Source organism: Thermobia domestica, chromosome 5, assembly GCF_964235325.1.
Source record: "Thermobia domestica chromosome 5, izTheDome1.hap1.1, whole genome shotgun sequence".
NCBI classification, from domain to species: Eukaryota; Metazoa; Arthropoda; class Insecta; order Zygentoma; family Lepismatidae; genus Thermobia; species Thermobia domestica.
In genome coordinates this window covers 298,225,446-298,249,097 of record NC_137458.1, presented here as the reverse complement: position 1 = coordinate 298,249,097, position 23,652 = coordinate 298,225,446, and the positions used below count along the sequence as shown (strand labels likewise).

The 23,652-nt window shown below is 37.2% G+C and overlaps 1 protein-coding gene across 3 annotated transcripts in view; it reads left to right on the top strand.

The window, feature by feature from the left end:
• Positions 1 to 23,652, top strand: part of LOC145686730 (popeye domain-containing protein 3-like) — a 212,215-nt gene that overhangs the window by 122,607 nt on the left and 65,956 nt on the right. For all 3 annotated transcript variants that reach the window (XM_081760340.1, XM_081760341.1, XM_081760342.1), the window contains exons 5-7: positions 9,277 to 9,408; positions 17,295 to 17,402; positions 18,443 to 18,595. In XM_081760340.1, coding sequence (XP_081616466.1) covers positions 9,277 to 9,408; positions 17,295 to 17,402; positions 18,443 to 18,595 — 393 coding nt within the window. The remainder of the gene's footprint in view (positions 1 to 9,276; positions 9,409 to 17,294; positions 17,403 to 18,442; positions 18,596 to 23,652) is intronic.

The window sequence follows — 23,652 nt, the reverse complement described above, 5'->3', positions numbered from 1 at the left end:
ACCACGGATCTTCCGTTAAGAAGAAATTCAAGAGTCAATCTTCTGCAGGGAAAGTGATAGTTACAGTGTTTCGGGACTCACAAAGGCCAATCTTGGAACATTACCTGGAAAAGGAGTGAACAATAAACAATAAAAGGTACAGTGATATGCTGGTAAGCAAATTGAAGCCTGCAATTCGAAATATACCCAAAGGACAATTGTTGGAAGGTATTTTATAAAAATGCACGTCCATATACCTTCGCCGACACCACTTATACTCTTCAGACGATGCGTTTTGACGTGTTGGAACATCCTACATACAGTCCCGATCTCGCCCCTTCGGATTACTATCTGTTTGGTCCACTTAAAGATGTTCTCAGAAGCCGTCAATTTAACTCCTACCAACACGTGAAGGAAGCGTAGAATTCGTGGCTTGCTGCGCAACTTTTTTTTTTTTTTTTTTTTTTTTTTTTTTTTTTTTTTTTTTTACAGAGGGTATCGGAAATCTTGAGGAAGTGTGAACTAGGTGCATTGGAAAGCAGAGTAACTATGTTGAAATATTATATGAATAAAAACATTGTATGCTTGTGGTAATAAACAATAAAAATTGATTACAGATGCTTATTGACACCTTCGTGGCACGAAAATAACTCACTTGCACTAAGGAGTAATGTATAGATTGTATCACAGCCCCAGAATAAGACTCGTAATTCTAAACTGTCAGTTTTAAATGTAAACTCGCCTCCAAAGAAAAAGAAAACTTAATACCTAAAGAAAGTAGATTCTTTTCTGTATTTGGAATTACGACGTTATTTTAATATAATATGTATTTATTCGTAAGAATACGTAAGAATTATTGTATTTGCGAGTTCTAATTTTAATGATGTTCGTAAAGATTTACAGCTTAGTGCGGGAAAAACATGGTTTAATTTCACGAGTGTGGTGTCAAAACGTGCGTGAACATCTCAGGATTGTTTTAGTGAAATCCTCGTTTCCAATAGTTCTCGGAAACTGATTTAACTTTTAAATTACTGCTTTCTTCAGCCATAATATCGTTTCAAATACGTTACTCCTAACAATGGAAGTGATTTGTGTGTATATGAAATCGAAGTTTAAAATATATTCTTCTATTGTTAAACCGTTTCAAACATGAATGATTGTGTACATAACCTACCATTTGTTTAATATGTCGACCGGACACGATATTAGCGCCATGCCCGGCAATGTCGACCACTCTGTGTCATTGAACTATAATGATGACCCAGGTATTCATAATTTCAATACTGATGGTGGATCTGTGCATAATGATTCAGTGTGTTCTCAGTGCAACAAACAATTACTCAATGCAAGAGGCATTGCAATCCACAACAGTAAGTGTCATCTCACTAGTACCAAAGCCAAACCCACATCGCCCAATGTCACTAACATGCTTTCACCTTCACACAATTCTACTTCACACACTACATTGAGCAACTGTATTTTTAGGTCCAACGAGATGTCAATTGAAGAATGCAATACCCTCCTCGTAAAACTCAAGTCCATAACGCCTATTCTTCGTAGAGTTCCTCGAGGAGCTAGACCAGCGTTGGCTGACTCCCTCTGTCACGTTCTGCAGAATATTATATCTACTAATAACTTGCAATCGTGGAAGGAGCTCTTCTTCTTCCCCTACGTAACTCTTTGTTTACCAACAAGAACGAACAAAGTGTCCAATCTCACTACATGGGTGAAACAAAGAATCACAAGTTGGACTAATTCTCGCTGCGATGCCCTTCTTTATCGCCACCAACGACCCTCCAAACCTCGCCGAGTGACAGACCCAGTCTCCTTCAACATCAAGGTTATCGAGAACAAACTTTCCGATGGTGATGTCCATGGAGCAGTCAGACTTCTCGTCTCTGATGACACTTTGGCGCCTCCAGAAGCTACAGTGCTAGATGCATTACGCAACAAACACCCTACACACAGTCATACTTTCACACCCCCTGCACTCATTGACAACGCTCCAGCCGTCCCTAGAGTTTCTGTCAAAGAAGTACAGAAAGCTCTTCGATCCTTCTCTTCCGGCTCTGCAGGAGGTATGGACAGTTTACGCCCTTCCATTCTCAAGGATCTTTTGCTGTGCCAAGACATAGATTCTAGAGACCGTCTGTTAAGCACTATCAGTGATTTTCTTCACATAATCCTCACTGGAAACGTACCTACAGAAATTAGACCACTATTTTTTGGAGCGTCGCTTATAGCGTTAAGGAAGAAAAGTGGTGATATACGCCCCATCGCTGTCGGTAACGTTTGGAGACGGCTTTCAGCTAAGATAGTATGCCAAAGAATTAGAGAACCGTTATCTACTTTCTTGTCACCACATCAGTTGGGAGTGTGCGTTCCTCATGGCTCAGAGGTTACAGCCCATGTCGCCCGACTGTATTATTCTCATCCCCACAAACAGGAGAAAATTTTCTTGAAACTAGATTTCCGGAATGCATTTAACGAAATTAACAGAGACTCTATGCTTACAGCCGTTAAAACGCATTTCCCTTATATATACACCTTCATACATCAGTGTTACTCACAGCCTAGTCATCTATTTTTTGGTGAAGATATCATACTCTCCCAACGAGGTGTTCAACAAGGCGACCCCTTAGGACCTGCCTTATTTGCGTTAACACTTCACTCTATTGTCAGAAATATCAATACGGAGTTAAACATTTGGTACCTCGACGATGGGACTATAGCTGGAGACAAAGAAGATGTCCTCGAAGCTTTGTCAAAGATTCGTACTCAATCTCGTGACATTGGATTACAGCTCAATTTCTGCAAATGTGAAGTCGGTTTCCTAGGAGTCTCAAACGAACAGGCTAACACCCTTTACTCCCTTTTCAACGAAGTTGCACCTGGAATTCAACTTATATCATCCGACAGAGCCTCCCTTTTAGGTGCTGCGCTACACACTGATACTCGACGCATTTTGTTATTGGACAAGATATCTAAATTAGATCTCTTCTTCACTCGCCTATCTAAGATATCTACCCACTCAGCTTTTTATCTCCTACGGACCTCATTAGCCATTCATAGACTGTTATATTTCCTTCGTAGTTCTCCATCCTGGCATGAGACAGATCTTGTGGAACAATATGATGAATCCATCCGACATGGCCTAGAATCTCTTCTAAACTGCTGTCTCACAGATAACTCATGGCTACAAGCATCTCTCCCTGTGAATCACGGAGGTCTAGGGATTCGTCGAGCCCTTGACTTGGCTACTCCATCTTTCCTTTCATCCATGTATAGCTCTATGCCTTTGATCACTTCTCTTCTTCGCCAGGATATTCATCAGGATTCAGAAGCTGAGATAAATGATTGTATCTCCCAGTGGATATCGTGTGGCGGACTCGATCTACCTGATTTTGATAAGAGAAGTTTTCAAACTTCATGGGACGCTCCTCTTATAGACTCCAGATTATCTTCTATTCTTCACTCCTCCACCAATCCTGAAGATAAGGCACGTCTTCTTGCTACTTCTTCCCCTGAAGCAGGTGCCTGGTTACAAGCTATCCCATCTTCATCCCTAGGGCTGCATCTTCCCGACGAAAGTTTTCGAGTCGCTTGTGCGTTACGTTTGGGAGCAGATGTCTGTGAACAACACCAGTGCCCTGCTTGCGGAAGTTTAGTGGATAAGAAAGGTATACATGGCCTATCATGTGTTCACAGTGCTGGCAGATACTCTCGACACTCCACCGTTAACGATCTCATTATGAGAGCCCTCATCTCCTCTGGAACGCCTTCCGTGAGAGAACCAATAGGGTGTAGTCGCTCTGATGGCAAGAGACCTGACGGAATGTCTTTGGTGCCTTGGAAACGAGGGAAGGCTTTAATATGGGATTTCACTTGTACTGATACCCTAGCCCCCTCTAATCTTCCTTCATCTTCCACAAAAGCTGGGACGGTTGCAACTCGCAGAGAATATGAAAAGAGACGAAAATATAACAACCTCTTGGACAAATACCACTTCGTCACCATAGCCATTGAAACTTGTGGGTCCTGGGGTCAGGAAGGTCTAAACTTCATTAAGGAAGTTGGACACCGCATAACTATTAACACAGAAGACACCCGAGCCTCATCCTATCTTATTCAAAGAATAAGTATGGCTGTGCAAAGAGGGAACGTAGCCGCGATACTAGGAACTCTCCCTCCGGGAAAAGCTTGGGACGAAATTTTCCTTTTGTAATCAATCTCCTCTCACCAAACTCCTTGTGGCATTCACTTCGAAAGTTTCCAATTTTGGACAGAATATTTTATGTTACAGAAATAGCTACATTCCTCATCAAATAATAAGTATATTTGATTGTTAAATTTTAAATGTAAAATAACTAGGCAAAAATCGCTTTATTTGTGATTAACAATTTATAATATATGGATATAAGATTAATTGTCGTTTTCACGATTGTAAATTATAATACTGTTCTATGTTCTGTGTTTATTGCATCAGTTTTAGTTTCCTATTTAAAAATACTCAAAACATTTTACAATGTATGTACATAAGGATTTTTAGCATTCAAATAAAAAGTTACTACAATATAAAAAAAAAACATACGTAAGTGCTATTAATTGTTATTGAAAAATCTTTCTTAAATACACACAAATTACATAAGTCTTGAACCACCTGACCGATCTTGATCAAATTTTGAACATGGATGAGTTTCGGACCTGAGAGTTATATTATCATTTCACTTTGACGGTACAGTGTAGGGGAGGGGAGAGGGGAGTGTGTAAAATAAATAAAACTCAATAATTCTTGAACCACGACACCGATCTCGATCAAATTTGTAACATAGACGAAGTTCGGGCCTGGGATTTTTTTTTTTTTTTTTTTATCATTTCACTTTGACGGTGCAACTTAGGAGAGGGGTAGATAGTTAAAAATGACCGATATTAACGTCCGATCCATAGTTTTTGGTGTCGCTGAGGTGAACAGTGACACATCCAATGTCGTTTGAATCCAAAATTCAGTCTTGCAAATTGGGGGAGAATGAGGGGAAAGATATACAAAAACGATCGAAAATGATCGATATTAGGTCGAATCCATAGTTTTCAGGGTCGCTAAGATGAACAGTGATACTTCCGATGCCATTTAAATCCAAATTCAGCCCCGCAACTTGGGGGAGAGGGAGATCTAAAAGTGATCGAAAGTGACCGATATAACTGTCGAATCCACAGTTTACGAGGTCGCTGAGACGAAAGGTGATACTTCCGATGCTGTTTAAATCCAAATTCAGCTCCCATTAGTACTTTATGTCCAAAATTGAAGTGATTCTCCCCGTGCAAAGAACGGGTATTCCACTAGTTGATAATAATATTAAATCTTCTTTTAGTTACGACAGTCTTATTCTGAGAATGAAATATGAGTTGTTCAAAACTGAAACATACTCACACAGTATTCTGGAAAAGAAAGAAAAAAAAGAAATAAATAAAGAAAGTGAAGAGGAAACGAAGAGATTAATATATGACAATTTGTGACATTGTCACCTTGCAGGAAGGCAAACAACCTTACCGTACTTCCGTCCTTGCAATAATCACGATTTCTGCTAGGGTTCTCGGAGTCTGAGACCACCAAACATATCAAATCTATTCATCCGTAAAAGAAGCTACATGCGTAGCCTTGTATTCGTTATATAGTGCGTGTCATTTTAAGAAAGGAAAAAAATGGTGCGATTCAGCCCTTGAAATTCAGGTGACATTTACAACAAATTTACATACATTCCCTGCGGCTTTTTTTTTTTTTTTAAATGAACATGTAATCTTGTTGTACCATATTCTTTGTAACGGACGGAAAGAGAGAGAGAGAGAGAGATTCGATGCGCAATGTCGCACACACAATGAAATGACCTTTTTCACTTTAGTTCTCTGGAAAATGTCAACGTTCATCCGAGCGAGAAAATTTTGCGACGCAAACTAGGACACACGACACTTCTTAAACAAAACTTAAAATGTTGGGCGACACTGACATATTAGGCTTATCAAAAGCAAATCTACTGTAGCTACTGACAGCTGAGAAGAAAAAGGGACTTATTTATAAAGGTCATAATATACAGAAAGAATTAGACACGAAGCTTCACTTTTCATTTCACAGGAACTTAACGACGATTATGCTGCCATCTGCGAGGCAAGTGATACAATGATTAATTGCTCAACGTTCCAAAGTAGTCCATACTTCTTTACAAGAAACTCAACATATACATAACCGGCGGTATTCAGAGAAAATTCGTTAATCGAGGGTTAGTCACAGATGGCCTTATGCAGAGTCGTTTTGACGTATGATTAGCGTCATACTAAAGGTCTGACTACTGCAGGAAACATATGTTAGTCGAGCTCTTTAGTATGGTACTAATCACGCGTCAGAACGACTGCATAAGGCCTAGAAATTTAGTGGCATACTAGGTCTTTACTAAGGAAGGTGTACTTTTTGGTATTCAGAGTCTACTTTGAGTACAACTAAAAGGATGATTTGGGTATGATTAACTTATATAACCCCAGTGCATCGGGCTAGAAAAATAAATGTGGCAACTACGAAAAAGTAGATGAGCGCATGCGTAGTCTGTTAAAATGAAAATACATGAAATACGAAATGTGTCGCACGCTAAACTGCGGGTAAATGATTAGCCTCTGCTCTATATTAATTAGTCACATGTGAATAACTTCGTCAAATACTACGTCCTAATCAGAGACTGAATACAATTTTGATAACCATCCGTTAGTCAACCCCGTAGTATGACGTTAATCAGACATCAATACGACTCTGCATAAGGCCCAACATGTTTAGTTTAAGGAAATCTTCAAGTCTCATATAACAACTACTGCTGCCATATTTGTTCGTTCACCTAATACAAAATGTCCCCTTAGCTAAAACTAATCTTCAAAACAAAGCAAGTAAGTGCAGTGAGCCATTTCTTAATCATTGAAACACATTTTTCAGTACAAAGAAAATTTGCAACATCGCCCATTCCTGTATGCTAATGATGAAGAAGCTGAGAGGGTTACGGACCACCGTTTTCTTTTTCGCAAATAACTTTGTAATTTTTTTTAAAAAAATGTAAAATAAGTACTTTTTTGAACAACCTTACGAATAACTTAATTGTCTCTAGGTCAGTAGTTCTCAACCTTTTTAGACTGACGGCACACTTTCTGAACATTCTTGGACATCGCAACACACTTGTTTTGATATTTTTTATTATAAATAATAATAATAATAATAATAATAATAATAATAATAATAATAATAATAAGAAGAAGAAGAAGAAGAAGAAGAAGAACTGTTCTAATGGTGAAACCAATTATTTTTTATAATGACTATATAGCACTGAGTGCTATTGCTACTGCTGGAGGTGTTGATTGGTACAGTCTGACTTGATTTTAACTAATTGTTATTAAGTTCTTAATGATTTTTAAATTCTAAAATATCGCGACACATTTTAGGGGACTGCATGACACCAGTGTGTCGCGACACATCGGTTCAGAACCACTGCTCTAGACAGCCTCGAAAATCCGGGGCCATAGGGCAATTCGTTATCAGTAGTATGACCAGACTTTAGAAAATAGCAAACCAGAACACTTGGGAAACTAGCATAGCATAGGGATAATGGGCATGAACGAACATGCATTGGATATTTTCCCAAATAGTCACTTGCTATGTTAGTTGTATGTGAGTCCACAAAAGATTTGTTGGACGACTGTGTAATGAACGAGATAACGACTAACATATGCCATACATGATTGATGAGTGATATGCCAGATGACTATGCTAGCCAGGGAATAAGCTGTGTCTGTTGTTTCTCGAAGAATTATTTCACTTTCAGGGGTACACATGGACGACTCAAAGTATCTTTCTCATGATCAGAACAGTTTTCATGAGCCCACATAAGGCATTTGAAACACAAATTTAGTCCTAGTGAAGTTCTGGCCAGTCGAGAGCTTGGTTAGGAAAGATTTTGGGACGTGAGAGTTTGGGTGGAGAGATCAGAAAAACAGAAACATTGAGATAATTGTATGAAGGCTATCAATACAACTATATGAGATAGTTGTATGTGTGGACTATCAGAAACATCGAAATGATTATCTAAAGACTTCGCTCAACTCAGATAAGTTGACGTTTTTATTCCTTCTCTTTCCTTTAGGCGAGCAACAGGAATATGAACGCGTTTGTGTAAGGTCTTTGCTTACATTTAACGAAACCGATACTTTTCTTTAATTTAATAGATTAACAGAAACGTCGAAATGATTGCCTGAAGACTTCAGTCAACTGAGATATTTTGACGTTTTTATTCCATCTCTTTCCTTTAGGCGAGTAACAGGAATATGGAAGCGTTTGTATAAGTTCATTGCTCACATTCAACTAAATCGACACTTTTCTTTCCTTTAATAGATTAATAGAAACGTCGAAATGATTGCCTGAAGACTTCGTTCAACTGAGATAAGTTGACGTTTTTATTCCTTCTCTTTCCTTTAGGCGAGTAACAGGAATATGGAAGCGTTTGTATAAGGTCATTGCTCACATTCAACAAAATCGATACTTTTCTTTCCTTTAATAGATTAACAGGAACGTCGAAATGATTGCCTGAATACTTCGTTCAACTGAGATAAGTTGACGTTTTTATTCATTCTCTTTCCTTTAGGCGAGCAACAGGAATATGGAAGCGTTTGTGTAAGGTCTTTGCTTACATTCAACGAAATCGACACTTTTCTTTCCTTTAATAGATTAACAGAAACGTCGAAATGATTACCTAAAGACTTCGTTCAACTCAGATAAGTTGAGGTTTTTATTCCTTCTCTTTCCTTTAGGCGAGCAACAGGAATATGGAAGCGTTTGTGTAAGGTCTTTGCTTACATTCAACGAAACCAATACTTTTCTTTCCTTTAATAGATGAACAGAAACGTCGAAATGATTACCTAAAGACTTCGTTCAACTCAGATAAGTTGAGGTTTTCATTCCTTCTCTTTCCTTTAGGCGAGCAACAGGAATATGGAAGCGTTTGTGTAAGGTCTTCGCTTACATTGAACGAAATCGACACTTTTCTTTAGTGGATTAACAGAGACGTCGAAATGATTGTATGACGACTTTCCCCCGCACGTTCAGTTCAATTAGTATTTGTTCCCATTCCTTTAGCGAAAGTGTCAAAATGAGTGTATAAAGACTACTCACACTCTGGTGAATTAATATTTTCCCTTTTTAAGTCAAGTAACAGAAATGTCAAAATGATTCTACAAAGACTTCGTCAGCTAAACATTCTTCGTCTTTCGTTTCAGGTATCACGCGTTTTATTCAAGAAAATGGTGAGTTCAGAATTTGCACAAATTATGTCGCTGCATGCAGGAGAAGCGTATGCCATGCAAAATCTAACGAGGACGGATCGACTGGGACTTCTTTTATCAGGAAAGGTTAGTTTCACTTATATATCTAGCATATAATTATAAGTACATATAATACATCTACATCTACATATAATTATAAGCAGTGGCGGATCCAGGATATGATCAAGGGAGGGGCTAAAACATAGTTTGCCATTTTATCCAGTGTAAAGCAGGATTGAATTCCATTTTATCCAGTGTAAACTTGAGCGTAAAGGGGAGCTATAGCCCCTTAGCCCCTCTTGGATCGGCCCTTGATTATAAGTATAGTCCAATATCTCAAATAGGAATAAAGTAGCTAACTTTTATATGCTAATCTTCGGAACACCAAGATTGAGTCGTTTGAACACTTAGAAACGTTATTTTTTGGTATCTAGGTATAGTATGTTACCTATTACTCACAATCTTGAAATTTAACTCCTAGCTGTTCTAGTGGCTAGCTCGTGCGTCTTCACTGCACGGAGCTCCGGGTTCGATTCCTCATATCCACAAATCAGTAAAACTGTGACGATGAATGCAGTTAGCGCGAAACGTAAGTTAAAATAAAATAAATAAAACACGATTGGAACACAAAAAAGAGTTTATTTAGTAGGGATGGTATCGAGACGAGACGAGACGAGACTTTGTACAGTCTCGGTCTCGTCTCGGTTGTTAAATAACGGTCTCGGTCTCGGTCTCGTCTCGAGTAAAAAATCACCGTCTCGGTCTCGGTCTCGTCTCGGTCAACAGATGCTTGTCTCGATCTCGGTCTCGGTCTCGAGTACCAAGTCTCGGTCTCGTCTCGAAAGTCTCGAAAGTCTCGAAATAAATAGTGTGAAATTCAAATAGTGAAAGTATTATTCTCGTACAGTCTGTCGTTTCCGCTTATTTTTCCCTTTGATTTTGAATTAAAATTATGGTATGGTGCACCTCTTCATAGCTAATTTGCTTGTGCTAATGCTTTCCATGCGCGTATTCCAGGTTCAATGATCAGTGGGTGTATCACCCTAAAACCCTAATAGAACCCATATTTCACTTTCAACAATAGATTTTGTCTCATATAGCCTCAGAACTGCCTATACAATTAAACTCTATTAAATTAACTCCAGTACTATACAGTAGTTTTATTTCCTTCCTTTGAATCGGAATTGTTCAATACCTCCTAACGGATAACGCAACACATAGCAGCACGAATGTATTTAATCGTACCGAAATTGAAACTTTACAATTTCTCATTTATTATTCAATACATTCTGCTTTGGCTGTCATTTTAAAAACAGAATATAACTTTCATTATCTTAACAAATAGGGTAAATTATTACTACAATATACGTATTTTGTTTGAAATTGATGAAATGCTTTATTACCATTTCACATCTCCGTGTTTAATTGACACTTTATAACACGAATATCCTGAACCTTGTGGTTGGAGCTACTACACTCATCTTTGCTATGTGAGGTCTCGAGTTGGATCACAAAACAAGTTAGATTCAAAGTCCGATGTTTCGCAAAATTCGCGTCTCATTTTAAGTGCATTCTGTTTCTTATACAAGTTCATAAGGTCGTAATGCATTACGTAAGCACATATCCAGTGACGTAATATAGATTAATCTTATTCCTGAGCTCTCAATGGTGCATGCAATCTTTATTCGAGAAAACTAGTCTTACGTTCATTACGTTGAAATTTTATATTGATTAAAAATTACTTGCGAAACATGGACATACATTTTATATAAGTATATAGGTAATTCGAGTTATCTGTATCTATTTTTTCTCATTCGCCAAAAGAAGTGATTCTTAACTTTCTAGTTTTATTTTATATTAATTTTCGTAGTTTTGCTGCAACATGATGGACTGAATAGTCAAAAATACTGTTTTCGCTCTATGACTCTCATTAAATTTTGGATCCATTTTTACCCTACCTTACCTAGTAAAAGTTATATATATAGTCTTAGTTGAGGAACCAGTTTTACGCTTATGTAAAATTACGAAATTATGACTTCGTTTAGTCTACCTCCGAGGTTGATATATAATAAAATCATCACCATCATCATAATCAACCATTATCAATCCATTGCTGGATGAAGGTCTTTCCAAGTCTTCACAACTATCTAACTTGGGCAATTCTTTTCCAGGTTACTCCTCAGTAGCTCTTGATTTCGTCACACCTTCTTGTATGCGGAGGTTTCCTAGGCTGTTTTTGTCTTGTGGTATCCAGTCTGGAATTGTTTTCGTCCGTCGATCATAATTTCTTCTTGCAATACGTCCAGCACATTTTTCAGCTCATATTAAATTATTTCATTAGCATCATCAGTATTCATTTCTATGTATTTGGGCTACAAATAGTTCGAATTAGATACTTTCGGAGTACAGACACGCTACTTTTTAATCTTCGGATCTGACAACACTGACTGAATTATTTAAATCAACATAATGTGAGAACCCCCATTTGATCTAGCGACTAGTACTCTTGATTTCGATTCGCGTGGTCTGGAGTTCGATTTCCGGTAGGGGTAAAGTTGAAGGTCCGAAGTGGTTCGGATTCCACTATAATCATTAGCTCCACGTCTCCTTTAGCCGCTCTAGCATAACTGTGGACATTAAACTAAAACAAAACAAAAGAAAAGTGAACACTGTGTAGTACTAACTGTAAGTCCTTGAATAATTGCATATAGCTATTTGGTATGGATCGATTTTGAGGTGATCGGTGGTCAAACTAAAGCAAGTGAAATGTAATTAGTGTGTAATTAAAACTTTTAATTAAGCACGGTCTTAATCTAAAGTGTACACCAGGCCTAAGGCTTAGGGGGAACAACTAGTGTTACTGAAAATGTACCAGTTACATTTAATTTCAGTTATAATTTACATTCACATGTATTGCTGGAACGAAGACTTAAACATTAACATTACAAGTAGCCCAAAGACTATGAAAAACATCTTCTCTTTAAAGCATTCTTGCACCATAAAACAAACAGTATATAATGTATGGCCTATTGTGGTTTTGTTAAATAACTAAATTACAAATATGTAATACTTTACGTAGCGCAATTTGAGAAAATACAACTTTATTTTCCTTTTAGCAACATTGTTTATCTAGTGATATTGCAGAATATCTAGAAGAATTTCCCAACGTGGTACAAGATTTCAGCATTTTTAATATATATATATATATATATATATATATATATCGCAGATCATAGAGGAGGGCTATACGGACTATAGCCCCCCTTAACGCTCAGGTATACACTGGATAAAATGGGTTTCAATCCTACTTTCATTACACTGGATAAAGTAGCAAACCATGGCTTAGCCCCTCCTTTGATCATATACTGGGTCCGCGGCTATATATATATAGGATGGCCCATTTTAATCTTTCCACGGAGATATCTCGAAAACGGTTGAACATAAATGAACAGAACAAAAACTCAAATAGGAAATGCCATGGGGCACACTGGTGTTTTCGCGGCGCTTCCCGGGGCCGCCCTTAATGGGGTGCCAGGGCCAAACTTTAAAATTTTAAATGGAAACATGGGGCGAGTAATACCTCGTTCCATAGATCTTTAAAAAGTAAAAAGCGTTGTGGCAAAAGACTTTTCATATTGATCACCGTATTCAAGATGGCTGCCAAGACGGTCCCTGTATCTGATAAAACGTCCAGTACCACTAATATGAAAACAGTTGGAGATAAACGAACAGTCAGAAAGTGAAACAGGAAAGGCATGGGGCGCGTCGAGTAATGTTCTCGCAGTACTCCCACGGCTGCCTTTCCCAGGGGGCAGTACTCCCAGGGGGCCAAACTTAGAAATTTTGAACCGAAATATGGGTCAAGTGATACGTTGTTGGTTAAATTTTGAAACACGAAACAGTATTGTATCAAAACATTTTTCATATGGGTCACCGTTTTCAAAATGGCCGCCAAGACATGGTTCCTGTATCAGATAAAACGTCCAGTACCACTAGACCTCTAATAGTTGGAGATAAATGAACAGAATAAAACTCGTATAGGAAAGCACAGAGGAGGGTATTTATCATTCCACGGCTCGAGTATAATGCAACGGAGAAAAAGATTATTAAAATATAATTAACATGATGCAAAAGGGGAAATGATAGAAAATTATCTTTCCGATCTCTGTCCGTAAGTGGGTGAAGCGGGAATGAATGGAAAAATCTCAAATGAGAACCTCACTTTTATTTGCAATAGATATGGTTTGTCTGAAGCACTTGTGTGTACAAATGACTGGTACTATAATGAATAAAAATAAAGTGAAATAAGGTGAAATTCAAGTTTAACAACATTTTGCCCGCCCCTGATAATTTAACGCAATGCGTGAAACATTTTTGGGACATATCTGCATCAGTATGTACCGTTTCGTTACTAAGGATCACAACTGAAATTACTGTTGAAAGTTATTCGGAATGTAACTGTGGACATCTCAGTGAAACTCATATTCTATCACATGCAAGAAGACATAGAAAGAAAAGAAGAGAACCAATATCATGCAGACGACTGTTGAACAAAACCAACGTTTGTAAACATTGTTCTAAAATTGCATTGTTCGACAAATTGGTTTCGCATTTCAGTTGATTCATTTTTGCATCAAACCATTGCCCGCAATCAAAATGGAAGGTACCATTTAACAAGAATTTTACGCACTTTATCCCATTACAGAGACATTTATCTCTTATAAAAACACATTTCAAATAACTTTGTTTCGTAGATACACTTTGCAAAAACTAAGGCTCTCATTTGCAATTTCACCGATCCTTCCCGCTTCACTCACTTACGGAGTGAGGTTAGGGTAAATTTCTAGGAGTTAGATTTCTTCCTTTCCATTATGGCAGTTTCACTCTAATCATCTTTTCGATTGTTGCAACATTCCCGAGCTACAGAATGATAGATACCCTCTGTGATTTCCTATTCGAATATTTATTCGGTGTTTTCATATTAGTGATACTGGACGTTTTACCTGATACAGATACCATGTCTTGGTGGTCATTTTGAAAACGGTGACCCATATGAACGATCTTTTGCAACAGGACTATTTAGTTATTAAAGATATGTTGAACGAGATATCACTCACCCCATGCTTCCATTTACAATTTTGAGGTTGCGCCCAGGGGCCCCATGAAGGGTGGCCCTGGGAGCCTCCGCGACAATATCAAACGATGTGCCACATGACATTTTCTATTTGAGTTTTTGTTCGGTTCATTTATGTTCAACCGTTTTCATATTAGCGGTACTGCACGTTTTACTGCATCTGATAGAGGCAACATGTCTTGTCGGACATTTTGAATACAGTGCTGGATAGGAAAGATCTTTTGCCACAACGATTTTTAGTTTTTCAAAGTCTATTGAACGAGGTACCACTCACCCCTTGCTTCCATTTAAAATTAAAGTTGGGCCCCCGGGAACCTATGCAGGGCGAACCTGGGTGGCACCGCGACCATGTATATATATAATTCGAGACGAGACCAAGACGAGACCGAGACTAGTCTCGGTCTCGGTACCATCCCTATTATTTAGTAACATATATTTCCGTGAAAATTATCTAATATATATAGCTCACATTGTTAGAAATATACAACGCCTTATTATTATAATATAAGAATCAAATAAAGTTAAAAGGGGGAAATGGTTCATTGGTAACTAAATCTCAAAATTTCTAAGTAAAACAAAGCTGGCTGTTTTCCTTTTCTGATGTACAGCCTTATTTTTTTTAAAAAAAATCTGGATATCCACCTTTATTTTGAAACTCCTGAACTCTTATTGTAAGTATCGTAACTCTTATCAAACGTATTGTATCCGTTATGATACGTATCACAATTTCTATCACATGTATCTTATTTCTTAGCGTATCATAACTCTTATCTTAAGTATCATAACTTACGAGGGCTAATTTTTTTTCAACCTTCAATGTAGCATAAAACACACAAAACAAATGTGAATCACAAAATCATTTTACTACCAAAAGTCAAAGCATAATTACAGTTACTTCTCCAAGTCACCATAACGATTAAGGCATTTGTCATATCGATGAACGAGCTTTCCAATACTCTCTTCATAAACGGTTGCCGCCAGCGTATGGGGATAGGTCTTGTCTCATGCCACTCACTGTATAGAAATTGAACGTTTCGATTTTGGAGGAGCATAGAAAATCATACTTCCGGGAGATGGGTCATATGTTTTTCAGTAAGCACATGTGGAACCCAACTGTCTAGCTTCTGATTATCTTGGAACTGTCAGGAAATTGTGGAATAACATGCATACATCTATTGTCTCTATCATGCTCAGCACAATTTCTTTAGCGAGGATTAAATTCCAGTAATGCTCGCAGTTAATTGTAATCAATGGCTGCTAATGTGTGTCCACACAGTTTGCTATCAAGGTTCATGTCGTTGCATCGTAAATTTGTTAACCACGGCTATGTGGTTTGTTCATTTACTGTGTCAGATCTAAAAATTATGTTGATGTTTCTGGTTGTATCTGCTACCTGGGTCAATTTTAAAATCTTACAGATAAAATAGCCGTATCTGCCTTAAGCCCATATTGCGTCTATAGGATTACACGGTACTAACATGACACTAATTACTTGTAGTTGTATATACCCGTTAGTTTCCGATACTCTGATACCATCTGTCATCGTTTGGGAATATTCAATTTATGTCAATCGAGATCCAACATTTCTTGAATAATGAACAACTTGACATAACAATGTCCAGTCATTATTGCAATATATGGTTTCTGAAATATACCGCACCATAGGCAAAATAGTATTTTTTCAATGTGTTCTACGTTGAGTTCCACACATGTTTGTAGGCGGAATTCCAAATTGTTGAGCACATGGGAACATAAGCTGAGGCATATCACAAATATTCCTGCTGTATACCAGAAATTCACTCAGAAAGCATAACCCTTGTATCAAGGTTGGTTGGCCCATCGTTGTAGCTTGAGTGGAATTTGGTCAAAACGGTGGGCGATGGTCGGTGTGAGCCTATAGCGGAAAAACTTACGTTGGTCCAACGTTGGTTAAATGTATGGTTGGCCAATCAACTATTCTTCTGATCTTCACGCAACGATATTAGAGTGGACAGTTTTCCCAACCAAGAAATACGTTACCGTACTTTAGCGTTGGCTAAATGTAGGGAAAACGCTCTTTTGCTTGAAAAATGGTTGCCAAAGTAGACAAAACTGGTGTTGAGCCACGGTTGATAAGTCGCATCTCCACAATTTTCCCAACGTTGGGCCAACCGATATTGCTATTAGGAAGTCCATGCTGCGATTCAAATCTAGGGAGCTTTGGCCCATTCGGTTTCTCTTCAGTGGAATCCAGTGATCTGTAAATAATTCACTGCAACAAAGGAACGAAAACTAGCATCTTTTTCATATTTGCTATAGTGTGGGATTTTTCGGATACCCTGTATAAATGATTGTTTTACAGGTATCATCTATATTATTCTTTTACTTCTGAGTTGTAATTTAACAACAATATTTTGGCAATATTCTTGCCAGCAAGTCTTTGTAATTTAGATAAAATACATAGGTAATAAGGTAATGCGCAAGGTGATACATGGATAGGTAATAAGAATTACAAAGATCATGGCTCCGCTGTTTTGGCAATCTTATTATTTTAAGTAACCTAAAGAAGATTCAAAATTTAAAGTAATATACAGCTAAGCCTTCAGACTCACTTTAATTAATCACTGTTTATCTTTACCCGTCCACGTTGCCAAATTCCGTGGAAGGTACAAGTCGCTTACGCGTCATTGTGATAAGATTCCATTCCTATGGCATGCCAGTCACCACATGACAACAATGTAGGTTGTGCTCAGTGGTTGGTTACTATGTATATTTCTTTACATTTTGAATTGAGATTAGCACTAATCTACTTTGATTTACCGAAATTTTGATTACATGAACGCCAAAAAATTTATTGCAGGTAAACGTAATGTCGGATCATCAATTTCTACATCATATTATGGCTTGCGAATTTTTAGATTCACCTGAGTTCGAATCCAGCCGAGCGACAATGGAGGACAAATTCAAGGTAATGAACACTTCCTTATTTGGTTTAATTCATTATTATAATTTACATGAGAAACATTGAAGAATGTGTGAATAAGGTAGACATGCATTGTCTTTTGTAAATACAGGATGCGCCTTGAAAAAAAAGTTAAATTTCTAAATATATATATATATATATATATATATATATATATATATATATATATATATATATATATATATATATATATATATATATATATATATATATATATATATATATGCAATACATAAGTTATTAAAATATTTAAAAATATTACCTTTCATTCTTATAATAATACACTTAATTATTTGACATTTTGATTATTAGGTTATTTCATGAACTTCATAAGGACCTTTCTATATCCCGACCATCAAATGAATGCAGACGGCAAGATTTGTAACTAAAATCTAAACAACAGTGTTACCAACTAATTAATTTGTAATCAATCTACCGGAGTTCTTATTGTCCTGTTCGTAATAAACCATTTCACATATATATCTTCAAGTTAAGGCAGGTATACTTTCAGAAGTTTCGAAAGTTGTTTCCAGAACATTTTAAGTTATCCGCAAGAAAGTATACATAAAGTCTGTTTCCATATTTCTCGAAAACACGAAATGATAGAATATTTTTAGTTTAACATTCCACAATTATCATCTTGTAGGCTAAAGGAGATGGATTTGAGAGAATAAAGTTAGCAAACTCTTCCGGACATCACTATATACTCGTCGTGATATCATTATATAGAAACATTGGTACAAGGGCGCCGATCCTGGGGGCCGAGGGGGCCCGGCCTCCCCCCAAAGCTCATGTGGGCCCCTATTGTATTTTTGAGTGTACAATATTTGGCATAATTTGAGTGCAACTTGTCTTAAAATCTTCATATATATACCTTCTGCACCTGAATGGGTCCCCCCAAATTTACAGAGAAATCGGCGTCCTTGCCTTGGTATGAATATGATCTATTTGACTTTCCCTATATAAATATCTTTTCCGCTCCTGTATTGTTTATTCCTTCACCTTTTTGTTTCCATTTCTTGTAGGTATCTATCATTGCAGCGACATCTTGTAGATACCTTTTCTGGCAACGCTCGTCGCTAGAATATTTGTTTGTTAAGGAAACGTATTTAGCTACTGTGCTTACGACGCTCATAGCCAGAGACATAACAACAAAATTATATGCCATGAATAAAAAGGTAAGTAAACTATTTTATTTTACCTTTGTTTTTTTTCCTAATGTAAGACAATCGTTCTGCATATGTCAAAATCTATTTAATTTGTTGTGTTTATAATAAGCAACACCTTTTATGTTTGGCAAGGATTTTAGAAATATATTTTCTCAGATCCAATATGACCCACACAAACGAAATATTAGATCTATAACATTCCACCATAAGCTTACTGTGAACTAGCAGATTGCCCGTTCTTCGCACGGGGAGAATTGTTTCCTTTTGGGCATAAGGAGCAATGGGGACTGAATTTCGGTTTAAACCGCATTGGAAGTGTCACTATTCGTCTCAGCGACCCCGAAAGCTAGGGATTCAGCAATAATATCGGTTATTTTCGATCATGTTTATATACCTCCTCTCCTTCCCAAATTCCGAGACTGAATTTATATTTAAACGTCATCGGAAATTTACTGTTCATTTCAGCGACCCCGAAAATTATGGATTCGGCAGTAATTTTGGATCATTTCTAAATATATCGCCTCTCCCCCTCCCCTTAGTTGCATCGTCTAAGTGAATAGATAAAAAGCATCTCTAGCCTGAACCTCATCTATGTGGCAAATTTGATGGAGATCGGTCGGGTGGTTCAAGAATTGTGGTCACAAACGTTGCCACTTTCATTGTTATTTATTTTTATATATGTCTCCTTCTTCCCCTCCCCTAAGTTGCACCATCAAAGTGAAATGATAAAAAGTATACCAGTCCCAAACCTCATCTAAAAACAGCATACTTTTATTGTGAGTTAATAATGTCCACTATTAGATCACGAAGGTTCATGTGTTTGATTCACGGTATAACATCTCTTAACCAAGCTTATCTTTACTATTTCAAATATAATTTTATAAGTCTTCGTCTTTCCACACTGAAAAGTAATGAATGGTTTTCTAACACAGATTACTCAAGTAAATACTTAATATAACAGTGTTTGGATTGAGCGATATATCTCATATTCTACAGGACAAGTTTTACAAGCTTGCTTGATTAAGTTTTGACGTTCCGTCGTAACAAAAATATGTACGTAACTTTTATCTTTCGTGATTCTTATACTGTACGTATGTACTCTAATAGATCTTGTAATTATCTTTCAGTGCAGAGATATGACACACGCATACGCTATAATACGAGAGAAAGAAAAAATATTTTTAGTGAGGAAAGCGAGAAAGAATAGATAATTATACTTTTAGAATTACACTATCAGCTTCATAATATGCTCTGTTTGGTCATCATCCCGACCACAGCAGGGGGCTCATTCCGTAACCATTTACGTCAACGCAACGCAAATTTTGCGATTTAGTTTGGCTGACTCTCGTACATAAAAATGTTTTTAAAAATTCCCGCAAATATACCACTTTAAGTAATCAAATTTAACCATTTTTCATATAATATTATTGTAAATGGTATTCTAATCTCTATTTTTATTGGAAACCATGTACGTAACTTGAAGTCATACTTTTCTAAGCAATTTTTCGAAGTAATTTGCTTAAAAAAGCCACTTTTTCAATTTCTTGTGCCTTTGTTTCTGCTTGTACAAAATGCATCATATAATTACCGTGGTATTCGACACAGTATTACTTTGGCCGAGCATTACCTCGTTCATGGCGCTTGTGTTGTGACTGTTGTAACAGGCTAATTTCGTTGTTACCCAATGTTTGTAATACTGTAGCGTTCTTAGTTTGCAATTCTTTATGAGAAGTAAATGAAATGAACGGAAATCATCAAGTGTTACGTCCTACGATTATGAAGGCTAGACAAATGGAGACGACGATGATAAGAAATGAATAAAATGGTGGAACGAACAAAGTGAAAGGAAATAGGAAAATCACAAGAAAACCCTCGCACTCGATGTTTGTCCACCACAAATCACACTTGACGCAAGCTGGGATCGAGCCAAGGACCCCATGCACTAGAGGTGAACGCTCTGTTACTGAACCACCGCGGCCCTTGCATGACAAGTGTAGTAGTGTGTATTTTCCTTTTACGTAGATTTGAGATATGAAATAATGTGACGTAGTAGGCCTATCCTTTGAAAAAGTATAACTTTATATTGGGTTGGCAACACTGTTAACTTTGAGGTATCACAGAATATGTCAAATGATTTTGTCCCTTTCCGATATTTGTACGGTACAAAATTTCAGTATTTTTGTCTTTTATTTTAAAAGTTATCCGCCCTGTATATTTTGAGAGGCAATGCACACAATTCTTAATTATTTTCTTTTGTTATTCTATAAATTATTAGTTTAACGTCCTACGTTTATACCCTTTAGGCTAAGGGAAGCGATGATTAAGGTAAGTGATTTATGATGTTGTAAGAATTGGTGGAATGGAAATGTGGGAGAAAACAGGAGTATCCACTAAAACATGCGAACACAATGTTGTCCACTACAAACTAATTTGTTCAGGGATTAATCCAGAGATTCCGCAGACCAGAAATAAGCACTCTGTTACTTAGCTTCCGTTCCCGCCATTTGCTCATTATAGGGAGAAATAAATTTACTCTCCGGGAACATGATCTCAATAAGGAATCTCTCAACTGACTGATTTGTTGGGAATACTGTCTCCCCCTACCAGAATACATTGGAAAGATAGGGAACCTGCTGCCATCTATTGGTATTCTTTGGAACTTACCTTAAGGGATCTGCCAGTAATAGAAGAGTAAAAAAAAATGAAAATTTTCAGTTTTACGTCACACGATTATGCCGGTTAGGCTAAAGGAGACGGTGATGATGAGAAATGGATGAAATGGTGGAATAAAGAAAGTAGGAGGAAACGGGAGAACCCCGAGAAAACCCACGAGAACGGTGTTTGTCCACCACAAAGTCCACACAGCGCAAGCTGGGATCGAACCAGGGGTCCCAAGCACCGGAGGTGAACGCTCTACCACTGAGCCACCGCGCCCCCGAATAGAAGAATAGTTGTGGGGATGATGATAACGATGCTTATAAAAAATATTCCTTTTTAGTTCTTAAAATAGCACAAAATATACCATTTTCTTCTATCTATCCACAAAATAATAATTTTATACACGGTCGTTTCCAAACAAACACCGTCAACGTTTGGGAGGTGATTCCTGACACCAAGATAAGACAAAAGTATAGACCAACTTGAGGGCACAAATGCTTCCTTTCAGAGTTATAGGCTGCCGAAAACATGAACAAATGAACTTTAATGATCCATAGCTCCAAAGCTATGGGACCTACCGTAATTGGTTCAAGATTTCACTTAGGAACTAATATGTGCCCTATCCAAAAATACATGTTTCAGAATCCTGCGGTACTCAAACAACAATTTTTAGAGCGGGAGTTCGGTTAAGGGCATATAATTTGAAGTACTCACTAACTACCTCTGTAAAAACTGTTGTAGAAGTATCGCAGGATTCTGATACATGGATATATGGATAGGTCACATACTAGTTCTTAAGTGAAATCTTGACCCGACTACGGTAGGTCCCACAGAAATGGAACTATGGACCTTTTAAGTTCATATTTTTATGGTTTCAGCAGCCTATAACTCCGAAAGGAAGTATTTGTGTACCCAGGTTGGTCTATCCATTTTGTCTCATCTTGATGTCAGGAATAACCTCCCAAATGTTGTCGGTGTTGTTTTGAAACACCCTGTATATATATATCTTTTGTAATAATTGAATGTTCGTTCTTAGTATGGACTGACTATGCAACCTGCGATCCAGTAGAATAATGTGGGTTATAATGTGAGGGGTTTCAATTCTGAGATACTCTTCACTTCATGAACCTGGAATAGTGTTGTAAAATTTTTGGAAATTTTGAACCTGCTGGTAAAAAACCGTTTTTTCCGGTTTCTTTCCGGAAATTTTGGAAAAATTGGGAAAATAACAAAAATCTTTGTATTAGGTTAGTATTACTAGTAATGGAACCATTGTTGTTTTCGAACGCGTGAAAAATGTAAGTTGAAAAATTTCAATATTTTGAAAATTTAAAAAAAGAAGTTTTCGAAAGTAAAACTGTAGTAGTTATTCATAAAAATTAATAGTCTGCACTCATTTCCTTTATGTGCCTGTTAGTCGTTTACTTCTGGTTGTGCATTAATTACAGAACTTTTACAATTCCATACACATATACCTTCATGAAGCGTTTCTGTTGCAACAAATAGGGCTCTTTAATGAAACTGAGTTTTTAATGTGCTCTTTGATCTGGTGAAATTTTGTTAATGCTAACCAAATTACTTCTTAAAAGAGACCGACAAATTATCTATATACAATATATAAAAATGAAGGACACTATATTTATAACTTAACAAATCTTGAACCACCAGATTGATCTCGATAAAAAATTTCAACATAGATGAGGTTCGGGCCTGGTATATATTTTACCATTTCACTTTGAAGGTGCAACTTGGAGGAAGGAAGTGTGGAACAGATCTTTGTGTCGAACGCATAGTTTTCGGCGTTGCTGAGATGAACAATGATATTTGCGATGAAGTTTAAATTCAAATTCAACACTCAACTTAAAGAAAAGGGAAGAGAGATATATAAAATGATCGAAAATTACCAACATTAGTGTCAAATCCATAGTTTTCGGGGTTGCTGAGATGAACAGTAACACTTCCGATGCCGTTTAGATCCAAATTTATCCCCGCAAATTGGGGGAGGGGGACGTATATAAAAATGGTGCAAAATCCATAGCTTTCATGGTCGTTGAGATCAACAGTGACATTTCCGATCCAGTTTAAATCAAAATTCAACGCCGAAACTTTAAGGAGGGGGAGAAGGGTGATATATAAAAAATATAAAAAATGACTGATATTAGTGTCGAATCCATGGTTTTTCTGGTCGCTGGCATGAACTAATGCCGCTTAAATCCAAATTCAGCACCGTGACCTGAGGGAGGGGAGATATATACAAATGATCGAAAATAACCGATATTAGTGTCGGATCCATAGTTTTTCGGATTGCTGTGATGAACATTAACACTTCCGATGCCGTTTCAATCCAAATTCAGGCCAGCAACTTGGGGGTGGGGAGATATATAAAAATGACTGAAAATGGCCGCTAT